We start from the raw sequence: 20,572 nt of genomic DNA, 5'->3' as shown, positions 1-20,572 counted from the left end.
AAACTGTTTAATATTTTTCGGTGTTTTTGGTCTTGGAAAATGTCGTACTGCTTCTAATTTCTTCGGATCTGGTTTTACTCCGTCTCTGCCGATTACATGCCCTAGATATGTTACTTCGGTCTTTAGAAATTCACATTTATCATGTTGGAATTTTAAATTTGCTTTACGAAGTCGCTCTATTAATGCGTTATATTTTCGTTCATGTTCTTCTAAAGAAGTCGCGTAAATAACAATGTCATCCATGTAAACAAATAATTCCTCGCCTTGTAATCCCGTTAGTACCAAATCCATTAAGCGTTGAAAAGTTGCAGACGCGTTTTTTAATCCGAAGGATATTCGGTCAAATTCGTAATGTCCGAATGGAGTGGTAAAAGCTGTTTTATGACTATCGGCAGGATCCATTTTTATTTGATGAAATCCGGACGCAAGATCGCATACTGAGAAATATTGCGCTCCTCCTAATTGATCTAATATGTCAATAATATTTGGCAAAGGATAAGCATCTCCAATAGTTTTATCGTTTAAGGCACGGAAATCGAGGACCATTCTCCAACGTTTATTTCCTTTTGAATCTTTCTTTGGCACAATCCATATAGGCGTATTGTATGGTGACTGTGAATGTTTTACTATATCTCCTTCTAAGAGTTCTTCTACCTGCCTATTTATTTCTTCCTTATGTATTTGCGGAAATCTGTATTGACGAGTATTAATTGGGTGATTATCCGTAGTTGGTATTTGATGTTGTATTACATGAGTCGCAGTTAATTTCTCTCCGGGAATATGAAATCGATCTTGACTTGTTATTAATTTTATTACGTTTTCCTGATCTTTTTTATTCAAGTGTTCTAATCGCAATAAATCTATAATTCGTGTAAATCTATCTTCCTTCGTTTCTTCGGATATTATTAAACAATTATGCAGATCAGAAATTGCGATGTTATCTTGTCGCTCTTTTTTATTTTTCGATTTACATTTTCTCATAAATTTATCTATGATCTCTTGAGATTTATGCAATAAAGCAGTTGAAATTTTCGAAGATGGTTTATTTTTACATTTGATGCTTTGATTATTTTTGATGCTTAAATCTTTAATATTTAATTTATATTCTTGTGCCTTTTTTAGGAGGTCTTTTATTGTGACATGAGAGGATTTTCTATTGTTATTATTATTTTCTGATGATAATCCAATTCTTGGAAACTTAATATCCAGCGAGGTTAAGGAATTTTTCCCTTCCTCAGGATTAGATTGTGTCGAATTGCGTAATGAGGTTTGGTAATTTCCCTCCCCGCAATTGACGGAACTAGAATTTTCTGTCGAGGTTTGGAAACTTCCCTCCGAAATTCTAGAATTAATTTTTTCTGGAGAGGTTTGGTAACTTCCCCCTCCAATGGTTGGATTATTAAGTTTTTCAGAAGAGGTTTGGTAATTTCCCTCCTCACAATTTAAGGAGCTAGAATTTTCTGTCGAGGTTTGGAAATTTCTCTCAGAAGTTCTAGAATTAATTTCTTCTGGAGAGGTTTGGTAACTTCCTTCTCCATGGGTTTTAGAATTATTTGAATTTTTATTTAAGTTAGTTTTAATTTTCTTCTCATTCTTATTCTTTATTTTGTCTTCAATCATATTCTCATTCTCATTTTTATTTTCCTCTTGATTTAACATTTCGTCTTCGTTTTCGTGATTGATTTTTTCAATAACAATAGATTTTTGACTATCTTCATATTTATTTTGGATTTCTTCAAAAATAATGTCATCATTGCTTTCAAGGTTGTCTCTCTTTACTTTACTGCTCACAAGTTTTCCTTGTGAGTTTGGAAAATTCTCGCGGTTATTTCATGTCTCGTCATTCAATTCATGATTATCTAATAGTTCACCTAGTGGTTTCAAGTGCAATGTTGGTACTCGAATTTCCACTTCTTCATCCAAGGTGCTTATAACGTTCAGATAAGCTTTTCCGGAAATGTTTTCCACTATAGTATCTCCCAAATAAATTCCGTGCTCTAGTTTTAATCTTGGTATATATCCCGTTTTTACTTCGGGATTTCCTATTCTTACGTAGAATAGTGATTCCGACCTGGGAGATACTGTAATGGTTTCTGGAGAGAAGAAGGGTATGTTTATTCCGGAGACATCCAATTGTCCTTGCGCGTAATCTATTTTTGAAGATGTTTGCTTAAAGAAGTCATTTCCTAGTATACCAGATTGCGGAATCGGAAAGTCGTGAGATACTATATGGAAAGATACGGGTGTTTTAAAAAGATTTAATGTGATTTCCCCAAGAGTATACACTGGGTAATTATTTATCCCGTTTAATTTTAGTATATTTGTATAATTGATTTTTATATCCTCAGGTATAAGATGTTCTTTAATTATATTCGGACCAGATCCCGTATCGAGCATGAAAGTTATTTGAGTGGTTATTTCATTGATTTTTACCCGAACAGTAGGCACGCGACTATGTTTGTCGAGATTTACTGTTACGGGGCGTATATCTATTGTTTCGCAATCTACTTGACTTCTCGAGATACAGGCGGGTGTACTGTCGGCTCGGCCCCCCGTTGCACACCCGACGTCGAAGGACCCGTATAGTTTCCCTGGTTAGTGTCTTTGCGTTTATTATTGCTATTGATACGCAACTGACAATTTTCAAGAAGATGACCGTTTTCCTTGCAGTATCGGCAAAATGATATATTCTGTGAATTTGATTGTTGATTTGCCTTTAGACGACATTCTTTAGCGGCATGCCCGAATCTGTCGCAAAGCTGGCATGTAACTCTCGGTTTATTCTCGGAATTTCGCTCTTCGTTTTGCTTCTTCCAGCAATTTTTAGCTGAGTGTCCCATTTTATCGCACCATTGACATGTTACAGCGGTTTTATTATTTACATCAACATTATTGCTTTGTCGACATGTTTTTGCACTATGGCCAGATTTTGAGCATATTTGACAAGCGATACTTTTTTCCTGTACCACATTTATTGTCTGCCGAGATTGAGGATCACGGAAACGGCACTTATCGGCGCTATGACCGCGTTTTTTACAAATTTGGCATATTAAAATATCCGTTCCTAAAAAAAATAATTGTTTTTAAGAAAAAGTATGTAATTATTTACTATGTATTTTTTTAAACAATTATTTGTTTTTTTCTTTACACTAATTGATTCGTCTCATTATTCTGTACATAAAAGTATTACGGTAAGATTATCAAAAACTGAATATTTTACGAGATATTTTATTTTTTATATCAAAATATGTCAGAACAAATATAAAATAATTCAAAAAGTACTTAATGAAAAATGTATATACATATATCTAAGTGTAATGCTTTCTAAATGGTTATAAATACGCATATTCACTTTATAACTTGCGCTGGCTCTATTAGCTCTTTCTATTATTGTATGAATCATCTATAAAAATTACGAATATAAAGAACATACCTCTCTCTCTCCGTGTTCTTCTTATCTCTCTGTGTCCTTATTCTTATCTCTCTCTTCTCTCTTTCTCTTTTCTTTAATTTCTTTAATAATTCCTCACAAAAAGGACTAAACGCTAAAAAAATACTAATATTGACTACATGTTTAATTAAATTTATATACACAAATTTCAACTATAATAATAGATCGATAGGCTCTAATATAAATAATACAATAATAGAAAGTGCTAATAGACCCGGTGCAAATTAGAAAGTACGTATGTGTATTTATAACCGTTCAGAACGCATTAGATTTACTTAGATATACATAAATTAAATATTTCGGTCTTAAATTAGACCCTCCTCAGTGATATTATAGTCTAATTATTAAAACAAAAATTAATAAATAAAATGCATAAAATAAATACGAGTCCGCAGATAGTCGCAAAATGATAAAAACGAGAAAGTACAATCAAGTCGTGGTTGTAAGATAATGTTTTCGAGTAAAATCGGTACATCGTCACATAATAGTCAAATGTCAAGATAAGCCGCAAGATAAATGTGCAAGATGCACTGACGATTACTCCTCGACATTTTGATGAGCATGAAGAATGTAGTATCGTGCAGTGCGGATGGTCTATGTAGCAAATTATTTAATGCAAGTAAAATATACCCGCCGATAAAAGATCGTATTTGTATGCATTTTATTTATTATTTATTTTAATAACTTGATCATAGTATGAGGACTGAGGAAAGTCTAATTCAAGACCGAAACGTTTCATCTATATATATCTAAGTATAATGCGTTCTAAATGGTTATAAATACGCATATTCACTTTATAACTTGCGCCGGCTCTGTTAGCTCTTTCTATTATTGTATGAATTATCTATAAAAATTACGAATATAAAGAACATACCTCTCTCTCTGTGTTCTTCTTATCTTTCTGTGTCCTTATTCTTATCTCTCTCTTCTCTCTTTTTGTTTTCTTTATCTTCTTTAATAATTCCTTCACAAAAAAGGATTTCGTAATACAAGCCTCGTCTTCAAAATCAAATGAAATTTAACCGCAAACTGTCAAACGTTTCGATACGACTTGGCTATGACAGCCATACATACGACACGAAGCGCGCCGCGACGCGAACTTCGAGAGAACCAATCAGCATCGCGGAAAAGAGGCCTCAATACTTCGATACAAATTGGATTCACTCAGTTAACATGCCTTTTTTAGAGAGGGACTAGCGACATCATCAAAATCGCCACGTGAAGGAGGAGCTCCTGCAGCACGAAATAATTTTATTCGCTGCTATAATTGTGGAGCGGCCGGACATCTCTCCAGGGAGTGCAAACAGGAACAGAAGCGCGAAAAGGGTTCTTGTTTTGGATGCGATAGCCCGTATACGGAGCATCGTATAAGAGATTGCCCTAATAATAAGTCACGGCCAAGGACGAAAAATACAACGAACATGGTCCAAGTATCTTTACCGAGCGCTCCATATTTGGTATCTCTTTCGTATTCGGTCGCGGACGAGTTGGAGAATAAATGTAAATATTTGCTTATAGCGATGATCGATTCGGGATCTCCAATAAGTTTAATAAAAAATGATTTTGTTCCTGCTCATGTTTGTACTCCGGTTACGGAAAATCAGTCTTTTTATGGTATTAACGGTACAAAGTTAAAAATTTTGGGAATTTTTGTAAAGGTTGTCGTAGATGATATTGAATTGAAAATTAACTTTTTTGTAGTACCGAATACTGCAATAACTTGTGCCGTCTTACTCGGTAGAGATTTTACTTTGTCACCCCTGGTTAAAATATTGTTAGGAGAGAAAATTAGTATCTCGAGAGCAGGCTCGCAATCGGTTGACAGCGCGGATTTTTCTAAGCAAATCTTGCATGTTTCATATATTGACCATCCGTCATCCGTTGCCGAAACGTTGAATATCGATCCGAATCTTGATTTCAAAACAACGAAGCGTATTGAGCAATTGTATAAGAGCGAGTACGTTGCAGAAACAGGGGATATAAGTCCTTCAAAGAAAATCGAAATGACTATTAACTTGACTCATGATCGACTTATTAGTTTTAGACCGCAAAGACTTTCATTTGCTGACAAGGAGAAATTAAGTCAGATATTGGACAAATTGTTGCGTGAGCGGACAATTAGACCAAACGATTCGCCATATGCTTTTCCGATTGTGCTGGTACGTAAAAAAAAGCGGTGAACCACGATTATGCGTTGATTATCGCGATTTGAACAAAATAACTGTAAGGGATAATTTTCCGACTTCTCTGATTGACGACCATTTGGATCGATTGCGCGATAAATCTTATTTTTCTAGCCTCGATTTGCGGGACGGATTTCATCACGTAAAAATCGCCGATGAATCCGTAAAATATACTTCTTGTGTGACGCCTTTGGGTCAGTTTGAATTTTTGAGGGTGCCCTTTGGATTGACGAATGCTCCGCGGGTGTTTCAGCGATATGTTAATGACATTTTTCGTGACCTAATCCGAGAAAACAAGGTATTGATATATCTTGATGATATATTGATTGCTACCGAAAATATTGACGAGCATTTGAAGATTCTTGGCGGGGTTTTCAATTTGGCCCGACGTTACAGGTTGCAATTTCGCTTAGATAAGTGTTCGTTTATGCGTCGCGAGATTGTTTATCTTGGTTATTTGATCAGTAAGAGCGGCATTCGACCCAGTGCAGTAAATGTATTAGGTGTACAAATAAGTTCCCGCCGTTTGATAAAAGTTGGCGCCACCAGTAAGTTATGGTTAAAATTGTCAGATGTAAAACGTCCTTATCGTAAGATTGGACATCAGTCAATAACATAACCTTAAAATATTAGTGATTTTTTATCAGTATAATATATTCTTTTGTGTGCGAAAATGTCGAGTTTTGAGCCGAATAAGCGTCATTTGCGGGAACTTTTGATTTACTTCTTCAATTTGAAGAAATCTGCAGCTGAGGCGTATCGATTGCTTGTAGAAGCATATGGTGAGGCTGCCTTAAGTGAGAGAAGTTGTCGTGAGTGGTTTCAAAAGTTTAAGAACGGTGAATTTGACATCGAAGACAAAGAACGTAGCGGAAGGCCGAAAGTGTATGAAGACGCGGAATTGGAAGCATTATGGGATCAAGATTCGTGCCAAACGCAAGAAGAACTTGCACTTACATTGGGAGTGACTCAACAAGCAATTTCACATCGGTTGCAATCATTGGGATTGATTCAAAAACAAGGAAATTGGGTTCCATATGAACTGACGCCGAGAAACGTTGAACGCCGATTGTTCACATGTGAAATGCTGCTTGCCAGGCGTAAACGAAAAGGTTTTCTGCACCGTATAGTCACTGGTGATGAAAAATGGATCCACTATGATAATCCAAAAAGGAAGAAATCATGGGGACCACCTGGCCATGCTTCAACATCTACAGCTAAGCCTAATATTCATGGAAAAAAACTCTTGTTATGCATTTGGTGGGATCAGCTTGGTGTCGTGTATTATGAGTTGCTCAAACCGAACGAAACCATTACTGGGGCTGTCTACCGAACACAATTGATGAGATTGAGTCGAGCACTCAAGGAAAAGCGCGCCCACTACACCAGACACGACAAAGTTATTCTCCTGCATGATAATGCTCGTCCACATGTTGCGGCGCCGGTCAAAACCTATTTGGAAACACTCAGTTGGGAAGTTTTACCCCAGCCGCCGTATTCACCAGACATTGCTCCTTCTGATTTCCACATGTTTAGATCGATGGCGCATGGCCTGTCTGAGCAACACTTCACATCATATGAAGATACCAAAAATTGGGTCGATTCGTGGATAGCCTCAAAAGATGAAGCATTCTTCCGATGCGGTATCCGTATGCTGCCAGAAAGATGGGAAAAAGTAGTGGCAAGCGATGGACAATACTTCAAATAAAACATTAGGTTCCGTTCTTTCACAATAAATGCCCAATTTTTGATAAAAAACGGCGGAAACTTATTTGTACACCTAATAGAATCTGTTATTAACTTTCCAGTACCGCGTAATACGAGGGATGTCCACAGATTTGTGTACCTCACAAGTTATTTTCGACGATTTATTACAAATTTTTCAATTATAGCAAAACCGCTTTACGATTTGGTTTGGAACAATGCAACTTTTCAATTTGGTCCCGAAGAAAATCGCGTATTTGAATTGTTAAAGGAGATGTTGTTGTCACAGCCGATTCTCGCTATCTACTCGCCGAAATTATTGACAGAATTGCATTGTGATGCTAGCGCGAGTGGATTCGGAGCGATTTAATTGCAGAGACAGAATGATGAAACTATGCGACCTGTGTCATATTTTAGTCGCAGAACAACGACGACGGAAGCACGATATCACAGCTTTGAGCTGGAGTGCTTGACGGCCGTATACGCGATAAAGAGATTTCATATCATGCGACGCGGTAGCGTTGCGACGCCAAGTATATAAAAAAAACGTTTCGGCTTGTCAACGGTTTGCCTATGTTGCCTATGTACAGGGGCCGCGACGCTACCAAGTAGCTTATCCGGATTTCATTTCATTCGGATTTATTGATTTCATTTAGTTTTGATTTTTGATTTTTCAAAGGTTTTTATTTTTTAGAGTTATTTTTTAAAGGAAAATCATTTTTTAGTTTTTTATTTGGTATGAAAATTATTTTTCAAGGAAAAATTTTTTTAAAAGTTATTTTGTAGGGATAGATATTAAACTTTTTTTGCGTATAAGTTGGGATTTTTTTATATACTTGGCGTATTTTTTTTTACCTTTGTGAGGTTTTTTTTAGGTGTTTATTTGTCTGGAATTCCGTTTACGATCGTTACGGATTGCGATAGCTTTCGCCTCACTCTGAGTAAGCAAACGGTTAACCGCGTTCTGAGTTAACCCGCGTATTTATAGATGGGCCCTATTACTACAAAATTATGATTTTAAGATTGAACACCGTGCGGGTAAACGTATGTCTCACGTTGACGCATTGAGTCGCTGTAATAGTATATTAATTGTAGAAGCAAATACATTCGAGCAAACATTGTCGATTCGGCAAGATAAAGATAAAGAAATTGGTGAAATACGAAATAAGTTAGAAAAAGCCGAAGATAAATTTTACGAATTGAGAGATGGTTTAGTTTATCGTAAATTTAAAAATAAGAAACTATTATTTTATGTCCCTAAGTGTATGGAGTCTAATGTAATTCGTGCTTGTCATGACGATCTAAGTCACCTCAGAATTGATAAAGTTGTTGACAGGATAACCAAAGTTTATTGGTTTTCGAACCTGAAGGAGAGGGTGCGCGAATATATATCTAATTGTTTAAAATGCATAGAATTTTCTCCGACCTCTGAAAAATTAAAAGAATATCTGCATAATATTCCTAAAGGGAAATTGCCGTTTCAGACGGTGCACGTAGATCATTACGGTCTTTTGGAAAAGACGGGGAAAGGGTATCGATACGTGTTATCTTTGATTGACGGTTTCACGAAATTTATAAAATTGTATTCCTGTAAAACGACGAAAACCGAAGAAGTGATACGGCATTTGAAAGATTATTTTTGTGTGTACAGCAAGCCCAGGCGTTTAATAAGCGATCGAGGGACGTGTTTTACCTCGCAATTATTTGCGAAATTCATGGAGGAAGAATCAATCCAACACGTTTTGATTGCCTTCGGTACGCCCGGGCTAATGGGCAAGTCGAACGTTTTAATCGAGTTCTTACACCAATATTAATAGGTAAATCTTTAGTAATCTGAAAATTATTTAGCTATAAAGTAATTCTGCTATACAAGTAATCTTTTTATAATCACCATACAACTTACCTTATGTAAACCGTAATTTTCCTGAGAAAAAGACAATGATTGTATCATAGGCTTTAAAAGGATTATCGGTGTTTCAATTTTCGGGAATTGTGTAACATCATATTCATGAACAGCGATTACCCGCTCGTAAATTGTTGTACACAAAGATTTGTTATTGTCAACTGACAATTTTCTATAAATTGGAGAAACATAATTTGTAAAAACATCTAATTTTTCATCCCAGTTGGTGCATTTATTTAACTCCAAAAGAAGCTGTAAAAATTAGATTAATAGTAACTCTTATTAAAAAATAACTCATTCAAAGAAAATTTCTATAAATATAATATACCTTTCCACTAAGTACTGGTTGTATAATATCCATTATACTCAAAAGAATATTATTTTCGAGTTCACTAAACGTATTAAAAGATAAATAATTATTTACTAATGCTTTCACTTGCTCAGGTGCGCCATCGATAAGCACTAATCTGCCTTGAAGATTCATGCCTTCTAACTTTCGCACTAACTCAATTGCGATCAAAGATCCCATTGAATAACCCACTATTACAAAATCCTGATTCAATTTCTTTTTGCTCAAAATATGCTACAAACAAATACAAAATTATAAAATATAGTAAAACACGTTGAGAAATAATACTATATTAATTTTACTCTGTTATTCTAATGTTCTATGAGATACTATAATCGTAATTAAATATAAGATTTATACTTTTAAAAGACGATCTGCGATCTCGTTTATTGAAGTACAGTTCGTGCCGATATGATATGCTCCATGTTGTAAGCACGTTGCTGGAGCTTCGATATGTTGTACCAACGAATCGAATATATTTCCACAACCTTCCATTCCTGGCAATAGAAATATTTCGCTTCTCGTCATATTCCTTTTTGTTGGCAAATCCATACACACATCGGGTATTAGATCGTTACCTATCAAACGAACGAGCAGTTTAATGTCATTTAATTCGTTCACATCTCGAACGTTTTTATTGTTCGAAGTATTTTCGTCAAACATTTCTATAAGTTTGGCAAAATTGAGATAACGAATATCCTGCGTTGTAAGGTAAACATCAAATTCCCGTTCCAACTGTTTAATTATTTCCACAGCCATCATCGAATCCATGCCGAGCTCGGGCAAAGATGTGTAGCGAGCCACGTTATTCAAATCCTTCAAGCCTATATTGTTTATTCAAATCCTTCAAACCTATATTAATATACAATATTTTTATTTGCTTTATTATACTTAATTAATTCGCTTTATTACACATAATTAAATTGCTTAATTTTTTATGCTATACTATCTTACCCATAATATTGGCCACGGTTTCAACAATATTGTTTGCGCTAAAAGCGTCTGAACGCTTCTCAGCTACAACCATATTCCCCACTACGGGATGTTCTTGTAACAAAAATTCTTCTAATTTCTCGATGCAGGAGCTTATCTTTTGTTGCAAAGTTCCGCCAATAACCATTTCCCTATCGTCGTCTTGCATGTCGGCCACGAGGCCGACATCGCCTACTGCGCCCCACTGAACCGCCAGTCCGTGTAAACCTTCTTGCACTCTTCTCTCATAAATTCTTTCCATAACAGAGTTTGCCATACCGTAATTGCTCTGTCCGGCATTGCCTCTACCGCAGGAAACTGAAGAGAACACAACAAAATGTCGAAGCTGGAGACATATCTTTCTAGACAATCGATCCAAGTTCTTCGTCGCCAAAGTTTTTGCTTTAAATGGCTCTTGAAATGTTTCTACAGTATGATTCTGGCAGATCTTATCGTTCAACACCACAACAAGATTAAATACAGCATTTACAGGCGCCAGCTTTTCCGCTGTTTTTAATATATGTTCGCAATCATTGACGTTTGACGCGTCAAGGTTCGATAAGATCAATATTTTTACTCCGTAAGACTTCCATAAATCAATCTTCATTTCCTGATATCCGTTCTTTATTCCTGTGCGCGAAATCAGCACGAGATTCTCGGCGCCTCGAATGATCAACCAATCGGTTAATTCTAAGCCAAAACCACCTAAGCCACCGAAAATGACATATGTCTTGTTCGTCATACAATAATAACGCGGAAGTGCCAGAATTGGTGCGTTTATGGATTCGCCTTCTTTATGTATTTTTATAACTATCTAAAAATTGTAATATATTGTAATATAGATCTATTGTACATTACGATGTGCTGTCTCTCTTGATAAAGGTACAATTACAAACTATTGTACGCGCCTGAAATAGAAGAGAATTATAAATGCCGATAAGTTAGGAAATCGGAGCTATTTAGTATAATTGAACAGAGTCGCGCTGATATCGAAAAACGTACAGTGGGGAATAGGATGAGTGAGTGGAGAGCGAAAGCGGAGCAGAGCGAGTTGAGAGCGAAAGCGGAGCGGAGCGTGAATATCGGAGCGAGAGCGTGTGCTAATAGTTCGAGAGTAATATCAGTTAAAGTTAAGTGGTTGAGAACGTAGAGCTATTAGGAGTTCGGTACAAGAATATAATAAAGTATTGTTCAAAATAAATTAAATGTAGCGATTTATTATCCGGAAGCGTACAGCAAAATTCAGAAGTGGGATTCAATCCAAAACACGTGAGTGAGGGACTCACATGTGGTATACGATAAGAGAAAAATCGAAGTATATGGGCGAGGAAATTACACGTGATCGCTAAAAAATTACGGTAAAGGAAACGCGATAAAATATATTGAGGCTTTCTTTTAGAAGATTCCTGAGGGCGGAAAAATACGAAGGTCGCAGGCGGAACCATAGGCGTTCGAAAATTAACAGACAACATGTTTGTTTTGGTGACCGACCTTTGGAAACGAGTATGAATCGAGAGAATTTAGAGGCACTTTCGATAAATAAGCTTCGAGCGTTAGCTTCAAAATTAAATTTGAAGACGAGCGGTACACGTTCAAAAATATTTGAAAGAGTAGCGTATTATTACGATCGTGTGGGTTGGCCGCAATCATCGGATATGTGGGACCAGGCGAGCGGAGCAGAAGAGGACAGCGGAGCAGAGGTACAGAATCCGCAGGACGCGGGCGTCGCGAGAAATCCACCAGGGAGTGAGATAGAGCGACAGGAGACAAGAGGAGCGCCGCTGTCAGAGCGTTTGGAGTCATCGCACAGAGGTCCAGCTGCGGGTTCATCCGGTGTTTCAAACGCACATTCCGGAAAAAATATTCAAGATATCGTGAGCGCGGTAGTGCAAGTGTTGAAAGAAAGGCAAAGAGGAGCCAGCGGTGGTACGCGAGCCGTACCGCCGTCAAGGGAACAATGGATGAGAGGTGGAAGTCCGGCAAGCGCAGATAGTAATGCAAGTTCAAATAATTGGCAGCAAATAAAATTTGCCACGAAGTTGATACCGGTATTCGCGGGGAAGGAGGAAGAAAACGTGGTTAAGTGGCTGGACAGAATTACGAGTGTGGCACGCCTTTATCATTTAAGTAATGAGGTGCTAGTATTAGCTGCAGTGAGTCAGTTAAAAAATAGAGCACTGGATTGGTACAACAGACAGATATCGGAAGAAGTGGCAACCTGGGAAGAATTTAAATATCGTATAAGGCGGCATTTTGAACTTAAGGAGACCTACACAGCCACACTAGCAAGAGTGAGTCGAAGAATATCGAAATCGTATAACGAAAAGTTTATCGATTATGCAGAAGACAAGCTTGGTCTGATGCAGTCGCTTTCTCTTTCGGAGAAGGAAAAAATAGACTTATTGGCGGATGGTGTAAAAGATCCGGTGCTGAGAAAAATGGTATTGAGCACATGGATCACGAACATTCCAGATTTCCTGGAGCATGTGAGAAGAATAACGGAAGATACAGTAATACACAAAAAATTTGATACCAATATACGTTTCGGAAGCCAAGGTCGTCGAGAAGACAAAGGATCTTAACAGTCAAGCGGGACTAGTCGAACGTGTTTTCACTGTAAGCAGCCAGGGCATATATCCAGGGAGTGCAAACAAAGGAAAATGACGTGTTTTAAATGCGGCCAAGAAGGACATATCAGCCTATCGTGTCCGAAAAGAGGAACCAGCACAGGGGCGGCAGCGAGTCATATGATTAAGCAAGAGGAAGAGAATAGCGCCGAGTCGGCAATAGAAGAAGATACTATATACGTAACAGAACAAGGACACAAAAATAAAGACAATGCGTGCGTGCGAATATATAGTATAAATAAACCAGGAATTTCTTTTAAAGCGTTGATAGACACGGGGAGTTTAGTGAGTCTTATGAGATATTCGACATATCAAAAATATTTTTCTTCTAAAGAGCTATTCGGAATTAATAATAATGTAAAATTAACAGGAGTTAACGGTACAATTATTTCAGTATTAGGTAAAATATATGACCAAATAGCGTTAGATGAGAAAAAAATAGTCTGGTTTGACATTACATTGTTGGTAGTTGACGATAATACCATGAATTTTGATATTTTGCTGGGTAGGGAATTCTTTAATAAATCTCAATTAAAATTAATATATCATAACGGTAATTACAGCTTCGAGAATGAAAAGTTAGAAGAAGAAAGGCTGCATGACATTTTTACAATTGAGGTAACGGAAGAACGAGAGAAGTATGATATCATTGAAAATTTGGATGATAGTATGCCTTGGGCCAATCGAAAGGATCTTTTTCAGATTTTTCAAAGGGTAGAGCAGTTAAAAATAGAACCCGTCGAGGATGAATATTGCGCTAGAGTTTATTTGAAGGATAATTCTATTTTCCGTTACGCGCCTAGACGGATGTCGGTGTCAGAAAAAATGGAATTAGAAGAAATAGTAGATGATTTGCTTAAAAGAAAGATAATAAAATATAGTGTTTCTCCGTATTGCGCGCGTGTAATACTGGTGCCAAAACGTAATGGAAAAAAAAGAATGTGTGTCGACTTACGACCGTTAAATCAACGCATACACGCGCAAAAATACCCCTTTCCAATAATTGAAGACCAGTTAGATAAACTATATGGAAAAAAAATATTTACCAAATTAGACTTGAAGGATGGTTTCCATCAGATACCTATACATACAGAGGATACCAAATACTTTTCTTACGCTACTCCGTCGGGACAATACGAGTTTGTAAAATTGCCTTTTGGTTTCTCGGAAGCCCCCGCGAAATTTCAAAAGCGTATTTTGGATATCTTTAAAGATCTAGTTCGTAGCAATAAAATTTTAGTTTACATAGATGATTTATTGATAGCAACCGAAAGTGTTGAAGAAAATTTTCAAATTTTGGAAGAGGTGTTAATAATACTTAAAAAATACGATCTGGAGCTTAACCTGTCAAAATGTTTGTTTCTAAAAGCAGAAATGGAGTACCTGGGATATTTAGTTACCGAAAAAGGGATTACATTATGTAAACGTCACGTACAAGCAATACTTGAGTATCCTATGCCAAGAAATGTCAGAGAGCTGCAAAGCTTTTTAGGTTTAAGTAATTATTTCCGTAAATTTATAGGTAGTTATGCGCTAAAAACTAAACCACTGCAGGAGTTATTAAAAAAAATGCATCTTTTGATTTTAACGAGGAGTGTAAAGAATCTTTTATAAATTTAAAGAAGAAATGAGCGTCTCCGCCGGTATTGTGCATCTATAATCCTGCGGCTTTAACCGAATTACATACCGATGCTAGTAGTCATGGATTTGGAGCAATACTAGTACAAAAACAAGCTGAAAATTATTATGGGCCAATAGCATATTTCAGTAAAGCCACTAATGATGCTGAGAGAAATTATCACAGCTTCGAGTTGGAAACCCTAGCAATTGTAAAAGCAGTGGAACGATTTCACGTATATTTACAGGGAATCAAGTTTAAAATTGTAACGGATTGCAACTCCTTAGTGCTAGCTATGAAAAAAATTAATATCAATCCGCGCATTGCTCGATGGAGTTTGATTCTCCAAAATTATCAGTTCGAATTAATACATCGCGAGTCAAAAAGAATGCTTCACGTAGATTGCCTTAGCAGAAATGTAATGACAATTAACGCAATTACCGTAGAGGATGAGCTGATGTATAAACAATTATTGGACCCGGAGCTCAAAAAAATCGCGACAGAATTGGAGTTTAAAGAGAATAAACATTTTACCATCATTAATGGGTTGCTTTTCCGGAATTATCAGGACAAACGATTGTTTGTTATACCAGAAAATATGATTAGTAACATAATTCGCATCTATCATGATAACATGGGGCATGTAGGTATTGATAAAACTGTATACGGTATATTAGAACATTATTGGTTTCCTTGTCTAAAAGTTCGTGTTAGACAACACATTGAGAATTGCGTTCAATGTTTAAGTTATTCCATTACGGCTGGTAAAACAGAAGGGGAGATGGAAATCTTCGACAAAAGTACTGCGCCAATGTACACTTTACATATTGATCATTTCGGACCACTTGAAGAAACGATAGACAAATTCAAATATGTATTAGTTGCCGTAGATGCATATACTAAGTACGTTTGGATATATCCTTGTAAATCGACGAATGCGGACGAAGCTATAGAATGTTTATCGTTGCTTTTTAACCTATTTGGTTCTCCCGAAAAACTGATTAGCGATAGAGGAACAGCGTTTACCTCTAAGAATTTTGAAAACTTTATCAAAGAAAAAGGAATTAGACACATTATGACGGCGGTAGCCTCGCCTTGGGCAAATGGACAAGTAGAGCGCGTAAACAAATTTCTTAAATCTACCCTATCAAAATTAGCGGAAGAACCGTCGAAATGGAAAAATGCATTAGGAAAAGCGCAATACGTACTAAATAACACATTACATAAATCTATTAATACAACTCCTAGTAAATTATTACTCGGGTACGACCAAAAGAATAAAAGCGATAAAGAGTTGCGTAAATTGATTGACGAGTTAACCGAAATTGACCACAGCCTCAATCAAGAACGAAATAAATTAAGAGATGCGGCTCAGCTAGCCAACAAAGCGATACAGGAATACAATAAAAGTAAATACGACCAGCGGCATAAGAAGTCCACCAAATATGCAGTAGGGGACCTTGTTTTGATCAAAGTCTTGCAGCTTAAACCAGGAACAAATCAAAAATTGTTACCGAAATACAAGGGGCCATACCAGATCAAAAAAATATTAAATAAGAATCGGTTTGTGGTTACTGATGTTCCGGGGTACAATTTAACTCAAAAACCATATAATACAATTTTGTCCGCTGACAAAATTAAACCCTGGATACGTGTAGCGCCAAATATTGCCCCAGAGAACGAAAATCAAGATGAATAATGTTATAAGAAAAATTAGTTCATAAGAAAATATACTGTCATAGATAGATATAAGTGCTAAGAATAAGTTGTTTATATTAAGTTATAGTTTTTTTTTTGTAAATAAATTTACTTAAGCTAATGTTAGTTCGGGACGAACTAACGGGTCAGAATGGCCGAAGCTGTACGCGCCTGAAATAGAAGAGAATTATAAATGCCGATAAGTTAGGAAATCGGAGCTATTTAGTATAATTGAACAGAGTCGCGCTGATATCGAAAAACGTACAGTGGGGAATAGGATGAGTGAGTGGAGAGCGAAAGCGGAGCAGAGCGAGTTGAGAGCGAAAGCGGAGCAGTGCGTGATTTTCGGAGCGATAGCGTGTTAGAACATTTCAAGAGTGGTATTAGTTAGAGTCAAGCGATTAAGCGTGAAGTTGTTAGGAGTACTGTACAATAATATAATAAAGTATAGTTCAGAATTAAATTAACGTATCGATTTATTATACGGAAGCGTACACTACTGTCCTCCAAGATTATTAGAAATACTTCCAGTCATTCGGTCATAAGAAATCATAGATTATCTCATAATCACGAGTTCAGATGGAATGAGGTTGAGGTCTTGGATAAGGAATCTCATTTTAATAAACGCCTCATCTCCGAAATGTTACACATAAAAAGACAAAAGAGTAGCCTGAATTTGCAGACGGATACGGAGTGCTTACATGAGACTTATGTTACTGCGATCGAAAAACTTCCTAAAGGTTAATCACAGCGATGTTTGCATATACATTATTGTGCATTATAACAACAATTGTTTGCGCTGGATTTACCTTTAGTGATTTTAGTGTAACTTATATTAATTTATTTTATTATTTATTTTTATTTTTATATCATTTGACACATCTAATTTATTTATTTTATCCGATTTGACAAGTAATAAGGCCTAATTTATTCCAATAGTACTTGTTTATTATTTGTATTATTTATATTATTTGTATTTTGTCATTTTATTTTTATTATTTTCATTTATATTATTCTATATGTATATTTTGACCGTACTAGATAACCTTCGAAAAGATCGTTTGCGATGTGTCGTTTTATCCTTTTGACAACAATATTTTGCTCCGCCTCACCTTTGTGAGTTCAACTAATTATAACATTGTGCTGTCGAAAGCCAAGGTGTCAAGTTTAATTATATCATCTATTAATCATCTAGTGCAATGAGCTCTAAACGTATAATAATAATATCAATCATTAGGAAAAGCGCAATACGTACTAAATAACACATTACATAAATCTATTAATACAACTCCTAGTAAATTATTACTCGGGTACGACCAAAAGAATAAAAGCGATAAAGAGTTGCGTAAATTGATTGACGAGTTAACCGAAATTGACCGCAACCTCGATCAAGAACGAAATAAATTAAGAGATGCGGCTCAGCTAGCCAACAAAGCGATACAGGAATACAATAAAAGTAAATACGACCAGCGGCATAAGAAGTCCACCAAATATGCAGTAGGGGACCTTGTTTTGATCAAAGTCTTGCAGCATAAACCAGGAACAAATCAAAAATTGTTACCGAAATACAAGGGGCCATACCAGATCAAAAAAATATTAAATAAGAATCGGTTTGTGGTTACTGATGTTCCGGGGTACAATTTAACTCAAAAACCATATAATACAATTTTGTCCGCTGACAAAATTAAACCCTGGATACGTGTAGCGCCAAATATTGCCCCAGAGAACGAAAATCAAGATGAATAATGTTATAAGAAAAATTAGTTCATAAGAAAATATACTGTCATAGATAGATATAAGTGCAAAGAATAAGTTGTTTATATTAAGTTATAGTTTTTTTTTTGTAAATAAATTTACTTAAGCTAATGTTAGTTCGGGACGAACTAACGGGTCAGAATGGCCGAAGCTGTACGCGCCTGAAATAGAAGAGAATTATAAATGCCGATAAGTTAGGAAATCGGAGCTATTTAGTATAATTGAACAGAGTCGCGCTGATATCGAAAAACGTACAGTGGGGAATAGGATGAGTGAGTGGAGAGCGAAAGCGGAGCAGAGCGAGTTGAGAGCGAAAGCGGAGCGGAGCGTGAATATCGGAGCGAGAGCGTGTGCTAATAGTTCGAGAGTAATATCAGTTAAAGTTAAGTCGTTGAGAACGTGGAGCTATTAGGAGTTCGGTACAAGAATATAATCAAGTATTGTTCAAAATAAATTAAACGTAGCGATTTATTATCCGGAAGCGTACACTATTTTAATTAATTATAGACTTAATTTTCCTATATGCTTTCCAGCTGCCATGTATCTAACTGCAGACTCAATTTCATCTCTTTGGGAAACTTTTCTGCTGATTGGCTTGATGGCGCCGCTAATAAGGCCATTGACTAGGACCTTATTCAATACCATTCTTCGTTCCTTTGTAGCCGAAAATAAGTTGTCCAACATAACGCTGTAAAATGTAATACCTTTCGAAAAAACTGACAAGTCCAATATATTATTAGCCATAAAATCAAATTTTCCAATTTCCAAGAAACGTCCTCTTCTCGCGAGACAACGAATAGAAGCCTGAAGTTTCTCTTCAGCTAATGAGTTTAATACGATATCTACGCCGCGACCGTTAGTCTTTCGGAATATCATTTGCTCGAAACTAGTGTCGCGCGAATTTCCAATATGATCGTCTGGAATAGATGGAAAAGTTTTTCTTATAAACTTTCGCTTTTCCGGAGTGCCGACGGTTGTGAATACTTCGCAGCCTTCGTGAAGCGCGAGTTGAATCGCCGCTTGACCTACGGCGCCAGTACCAGTAAAGACAAAGATGAAGAAAGGCGACAAAATATTCATAGAATGAATTAATATCTTGTCGCCTTTCTTCATCTTTGTCTTTACATATAATCCGTAATTAGGTCAAGCGGCGATTCAACTCGCGCTTCACGAAGGCTGCGAAGTATTCACAACCGTCGGCACTCCGGAAAAGCGAAAGTTTATAAGAAAAACTTTTCCATCTATTCCAGACGATCATATTGGAAATTCGCGCGACACTAGTTTCGAGCAAATGATATTCCGAAAGACTAACGGTCGCGGCGTAGATATCGTATTAAACTCATTAGCTGAAGAGAAACTTCAGGCTTCTATTCGTTGTCTCGCGAGAAGAGGACGTTTCTTGGAAATTGGAAAATTTGATTTTATGGCTAATAATATATTGGACTTGTCAGTTTTTTCGAAAGGTATTACATTTTACAGCGTTATGGTGGACAACTTATTTTCAGCTACAAAGCGTGGTATTGAACAAAAAACGGTATTGAATAAGATGCTAGTCAATGGTCTTATTAGCGGAGCCATCAAGCCAATTAGCAGGAAAGTTTTCCAAAGAGACGAAGTCGAGTCTGCATTTAGATACATGGCAGCTGGAAGGCATATAGGAAAAGTAAGTCGATAATTATTAATTAAAATAATTTTTAATTGTACTTGAATTAATTGTACTTTTCATCAAGAGAGACAGTACATCGTAATGTACAATAGTTCTTATATATCACAATAGTCTGATACATACCATTTGATTGACTAAAGCATGATATGAGAGTTTTGGCGCTAAAGGTGCTAATGGAAGATGTTTGTATGATCCCCATATCATTCCCGGACGCAAAACATTTATGATGAGATCGATCTGGAGTTGCTCCGCGTATAACGGCTCGTCTAAAGAAAATTTCGGTGCCTTCTCGTCTTGGATCAACACACCTCTTATTAATTCTCCACCTGGTTCTCTCCTCAAACAATTTATGAGACCTAATAAACCGCATTCCGAATCTTCTTGCCCCACTAAAATTATTCTCGCGATATTATTCTCGTCGTTTAAGATCGATGTTAGTTGCTCTAACCAAGAGAATTCGTAATTGTTCACAAAAATAACTATTGCCTTTCTCCTCGTTCTTTCTTTTTTCTTTAAGAGTACAATATGTTCCTTTTCCGTGCGTTTCTCAAGAACTATTGCTAAATTGTGTCTCTCTGCATTTGTAAAATCATTTCTTGAGAGCGGTTGTCCCCTTGTTAGTAAGAAACCGCCGTCTTTTAATACC

General features: G+C 36.5%; 2 protein-coding genes across 2 annotated transcripts; one reads left to right on the top strand and one right to left on the bottom strand.

Annotated features, from left to right (window-relative positions):
* Positions 1-4,872: 4,872 nt before the first annotated feature.
* LOC115237033 lies at positions 4,873-5,631 on the top strand. The gene has a single exon (XM_029809800.1). The coding sequence runs from the start codon at positions 4,873-4,875 to the stop codon at positions 5,629-5,631; it is 759 nt and encodes a 252-aa protein (XP_029665660.1).
* Positions 5,632-9,188: 3,557 nt separating this feature from the next.
* On the bottom strand, positions 9,189-20,565 carry LOC115237036 (fatty acid synthase-like; the record flags this gene model as incomplete). The annotated part of the gene is given in 6 exon segments (XM_029809802.1): positions 9,189-9,493; positions 9,570-9,824; positions 9,951-10,414; positions 10,545-10,908; positions 18,750-19,397; positions 20,050-20,565. Coding segments are annotated over 6 exon segments (2,538 nt in total), but the record flags the coding sequence as incomplete, so codon positions are not given.
* Between the last annotated feature and the right edge of the window lie 7 nt (positions 20,566-20,572).

The sequence above is a fragment of the Formica exsecta genome, unplaced genomic scaffold (assembly GCF_003651465.1).
Source record: "Formica exsecta isolate Colony F162 unplaced genomic scaffold, ASM365146v1 scaffold266, whole genome shotgun sequence".
NCBI classification, from domain to species: Eukaryota; Metazoa; Arthropoda; class Insecta; order Hymenoptera; family Formicidae; genus Formica; species Formica exsecta.
Note: the sequence above shows the minus strand (reverse complement) of the source record. Positions and strands in the feature narration are given on the sequence as shown.